The sequence below is a fragment of the Benincasa hispida genome, unplaced genomic scaffold (genome assembly GCF_027475165.1).
Source record: "Benincasa hispida cultivar pf3 unplaced genomic scaffold, pf3_genome.v1.1 HicScf1213, whole genome shotgun sequence".
In the NCBI taxonomy this organism is placed as follows: domain Eukaryota; kingdom Viridiplantae; phylum Streptophyta; class Magnoliopsida; order Cucurbitales; family Cucurbitaceae; genus Benincasa; species Benincasa hispida.
The window spans coordinates 1-4,545 of record NW_028325536.1 but is presented as its reverse complement, the minus strand read 5'-3'; the positions used below and the strand labels follow the sequence as shown (position 1 = coordinate 4,545).

General features: G+C 34.4%; 1 protein-coding gene across 2 annotated transcripts; it reads right to left on the bottom strand.

Moving 5' to 3' along the window:
• Positions 1-706: 706 nt before the first annotated feature.
• Positions 707-4,145, bottom strand: LOC150031453 (Golgi SNAP receptor complex member 1-2-like). Of its 2 annotated transcripts, none has more exons than XM_090308892.1 (5): positions 2,007-4,145; positions 1,735-1,824; positions 1,558-1,629; positions 1,029-1,158; positions 707-941 (listed from the first exon to the last, which is right to left on the bottom strand). In XM_090308892.1, the coding sequence occupies exons 1-5, from the start codon at positions 2,055-2,057 to the stop codon at positions 844-846; spliced, it is 441 nt and encodes a 146-aa protein (XP_090165018.1). In that variant the 5' UTR covers positions 2,058-4,145; the 3' UTR covers positions 707-843. The 2 variants fall into 2 exon arrangements, with proteins under 2 accessions (XP_090165018.1, XP_090165019.1); XM_090308893.1 differs by having other exon boundaries at positions 2,002-2,140.
• Positions 4,146-4,545: the final 400 nt, after the last annotated feature.

Here is a 4,545-nt window from a genome sequence, read left to right as displayed (position 1 = left end):
AAAATAATATATTAAATAATATTATGATTTTAGTCAAAATCTCTATTTCAATTTTTTTAAAAAAATATTCTTCTAAATTTTTTTAGTTTATTTTAAACTTAACTATATTAAAATAATTAAGATGACAAATTTAAAATAATCTAAAATTTAAACGGTGATTAAATACAAGAAATTTTTTTTCATAAACTAAATATTTATAAATCCATACTTCATTCCCCAACTATTTAAGTTCGCACTTTAAACAAGGCTTACTTCCAAAACCTGCACTCCAAATACAATTTTCTTAAACCCAAGCTATCTAAACCTTCTAGCCTAATCCCCATACATAACATTCCCAGGTTTAAGATTCCAAACATGCACGCCAAATGCCCCCTAATAAAGGATTATAATTCCAAACCCATATTTAGATTGAGGACTTTAGACATGATTTGTAATCCCTATTACATTCCCTTCCAACTATTTTCAACCCAACCATATTTCCCATTTTTTTTTTCAGTTTTACGAACTCATTCCAATACCGATTTTAACATTTCATCATAATCTTGATTCTCAATAATTTCAATTACATTTCACCCTCGGAAATAAGCTCTATATTTCCATCAATAGAAAACCAATATTTCTATTTGCTTTCTTATTACTGTACATCGCGTACGCTTCAAAGTTTCACCTCCAATTTGAAATGGCAAAATGGTGGCATTATAGAAGGTAAGAAAAAGACATCCGAATTTAATTTAATGGCATAAGAAACACTATAAATTCTTCAATCTCGATGCTGCTTAAAAAATAAAATAAAAAACAGTTACAAAACCAAAACTCCAAATTTTCACATTCGCCCTTTTCTAATCATTTTGAAAGCCAATAGATAATGAGAAACAAAGTACATGCTGCAATGACTCCAGACAGAATAATTGTGTCCCTTGACCGTCTTCTTCTAATTGAACCTGATCGTGTCATCAGAAACTAATTATTGTTAGCCCAAACGGACCAGAAAACAATAGTGACTGACTTTACCAATGTTTGTAAATTACCTAGAAGGCCACGTATAACTGGGAATTTGTCACTTAGAAGCTTCACTTTTCCTTGAACATCACCAAACAAGGCCCTTTGGTTTCCCAAGACTGCCCTTGTAGTTTGGGCTTGACTTATTACTTCGTCCATCTGCAGAAGACAAATTTAAAAAGAAAGGAAAAACATGAACTGCGGCAATACATCAAAATCCATGATTGAAAAGGCTAATATCATAATGCTAAACTACATATCAAATCCATGGACAGTTATGCGTTTCTAAATTCCAAGGTTAAAGCAAAACCATACTCGAGGGGAATGATGAAAGACGAATATTGACTGACAAATAAAGTTAGTTTTCTTTTTCATTTTCCTCCTTACACATATGAGTGATTTTTGCACGTCTAGCAAACAACCTAATGCTCCCAAGTGCTCATCTCTATATTCTCACATCTTGCTTTAAATAAAACATTTTGCTTAAAAAAAAAAGGCTGCATTGCAAGGGAACTGAAGGAGGAGACTAGATCACCAATAAATTTTATTGAGGCTTACATGAGCAATACTTCCATGAATAGCAGCTCTTTCCCGCACTAATTGCACCCTCGGAGACATGGTTCCAGGTAACTGTACGAAACAAATTGGGCAAGAGTTACTTTCTAACATGCATTGAATATATCTCTGTCAACACATTCCATGTAACAATGTCAACCCAGAGGTGGTCGTGCTAACCTTATACTCGTTGATGTCATCCCTAACAGAACTCAAAAGTTCTGCATGTTCCCTCATCGAATTAATGTTTCCTTTGATCCGTTTGAATTCCTGAAGCACATCAATAACTTTCATTCTTTACTACTTCAATGTTGTTGAATAAAGCATTTATATCAAGGAAGTGGCAAGGTGGATCCTTAAATCATTAAAGCAAATGACGTACGCAATTTCAAATTTCAATCAGAAATTAGAATATGGCACAGAAGAACTATGAGGTCAAATCATTACCTTACCCCATATTCAAAGTTCACCCGATGCATTGTAAATTTGCTCCAATATTTCATGACTAACGAATGAACACAGAATATTTTGAATGATAAGGTGACAAGGTCCTTGATCCAGCTTATTGGTATTCCTTTTCATGGATGGGTTAAAATCCTCTAGTCTCGCACGGTGATGGCATCGCATTCCTGCGGAATTTCTATAAGATATGCATCCATCTTCTCTTCATGTTCTAGACCTTTTTGTAGCTATGATTGTGATCAATTTTTTTCCAACAGGAGATCCATTTTGTAAGCCCAGCTTGAGGGGATATCTCCTCTTGTCATTTTTTATGCTTTCAGCACTAATATGTTTCAACTTTTTTTCTAGAAAAGGAAACTATATTTTTCATTGAAGAAAACTATATTTTTCATTGAAGAAATAAAAAGAGACTAGTACTCAAATTACAAGAAAACAAAAGTAGTTAAAACAAAAATACGGGAGAAATACAAAAGCAATCAACATAATATAAAGACTAAGTTGGAAAGACAGACATTCTAATCTAAAGCATAAATCTTGAATAGAAAAATCTGTATGAAACTTGGAAAGAGAGCACCAAGAAGAAGCATTAATCCTTATGATTTCAAAAGGATCCATCCATACAAGTGATTTATCTTGGAAGACTCTAATTCCTTTCAAACCAAATTTCAGCAAGGATTGCTTTGACCGCATTTGACCATAACAGCTGAGACTGTGGGTTTAAAGATGTTTCAACCTTACTACTTGAGTGACCCTCCAGTACTTGAGGTACAATGACACTCCAGTACTTGAGGTACTTGGAAATCCTTCTTGAGTGAGAATCAGTTAAACAATTGCTTATCTTACAACTTGATACCTTAACAACGTTCCTTTTTTGTTTAAAAAGAAACAATTTTTCATTGATAAAATGAAAAGAACCTAATGCTCAAAGTACAAGAAAAACCTTAACAACGTTCCCAATTACTCTGATAATATTTCTATCATTATCTGCCCTTGAAACACGCCTTGCCTTGTCTAGTTAAACAATAGGTTTGCTTGCAAGAGATGTAAAAAATGTAGAGGGAAAACGTAAGCTCTCTCTGTCCTCTTCACTTCTTTTTCTTTCTTCCTTTTCTTCCTTCTTTCTTTCTTCTTTTTTCTTTTTCTTTCTTTTTTTTTTCTGTTCACTTTTATTTATTTCGTTCTTTCTTCTACTTTCATTCAATAAACAAATTAATGTAACCCAATCCACAAGGTCACATCAAACACCCTCAAGAAATTTGACTTTTAGCCTAACAAACATTTGGTACTATAAAGTGCAACTGGATTAATTTGATGGGGTGAGTGACAATCAGTTAGTTGACTATAATCAGCAATAGTAGTCGAGATGGAGGACAAACAAATGTGTGGTGAACAACAGATACATGCAGCATGATGAAGAAAGATGCCATTCGCACAAGCATCGTGTGGCAGCCAAATGGACAGGGGGTCTACTACATAGATAAAACATCACCTTAGAACCCCAAATATATTGAAATACAAAAGATAAAAGAAGACAAGACAAGCCAATGAATTCAAGATACTGGGACCCTCACTCTCTTGTTAAGTACTCTCACTCAAGCCTAAAGCCAACTAAATCAATGCTTGCCTTCGTCCTTTTTCCCTCACTATTTATTACAACTCTCCCTAACAAACTCCTTAATTAATTGGTAATATACCCTCAACATCCTAATAGTATTCCTAGCCACCCTAATACCCTTCCTATCATAGTTCTGTTAGACCATCTATAATTCATCAATATAAGAGGAGGGGTAAGAATGTAATTGTGGAGGGAGGTTAGTTATTTTGTGGGAGTAAGGGACGTTAACGAGAGTCTGTTCTCCCCCATACAAGCTGCCTACTAACCTACTCAACAACTCTCCATCCTCTCCCTCATATACCTTCTAACACATCTGTTGGATTTATTGTATTTACATTTGTAGTATTTTGTTATGCCCCCCATTAAGAATGTTTATAAAATAAGGGGTAGGAAAAGTTATACACCCTAGACAGGGAATTAGCAGGGAATGTTGGTATTTAACCTTTCTCTTTAGTTAGGGTTGTTATCTTGAATATCGTGTAATAGAACGGTAGTTCTTGTGGAGAGCTCCAGCCCTCTCATATGGGCTGGTGGTTTGGTTTTTGCTTTGAAGAACATTTCCCTGTAGTTTTGTCATTCTGAAGTTTAATATCACAAAGTGAGAAAGAATCCTACATATTTTTCCTTATTTGTAGATGGTCTTTCTCCTATCATAGAAGATGTGTACTTGATTCAAACTATATCGAAGAAGATTCCAATTTTATTGCTTCCAAAATTCTAGTAGGTAATAAAGCATAATCTGTGAGAGCCCTATATTAGGATTATTGGTAGGATAATAGTAAGGGCATAAGGGTAATTAGCTAGGGGCCTTGGTTATAAATAGTGTGTTAGGGACCTTAGAAGGTGTAAAGATTTTGGTAAGAATTTTCCATTGTGGGAATTTTGGGAGAGAGATAACCCTCTCGAAAGACTAA

Coding starts and splice junctions, on each gene's coding strand:
- LOC150031453 (XM_090308892.1), bottom strand. CDS start 2,057: ATGAAATATTGGAGCAAATTTACAATGCATCGGGTGAACTTTGAATAT. Junction 1,630..1,734: donor ATGACATCAACGAGTATAAG/GTTAGCACGACC, acceptor TGTTTCGTACAG/TTACCTGGAACCATGTCTCC. Junction 942..1,028: donor AGTTATACGTGGCCTTCTAG/GTAATTTACAAA, acceptor TGACACGATCAG/GTTCAATTAGAAGAAGACGG.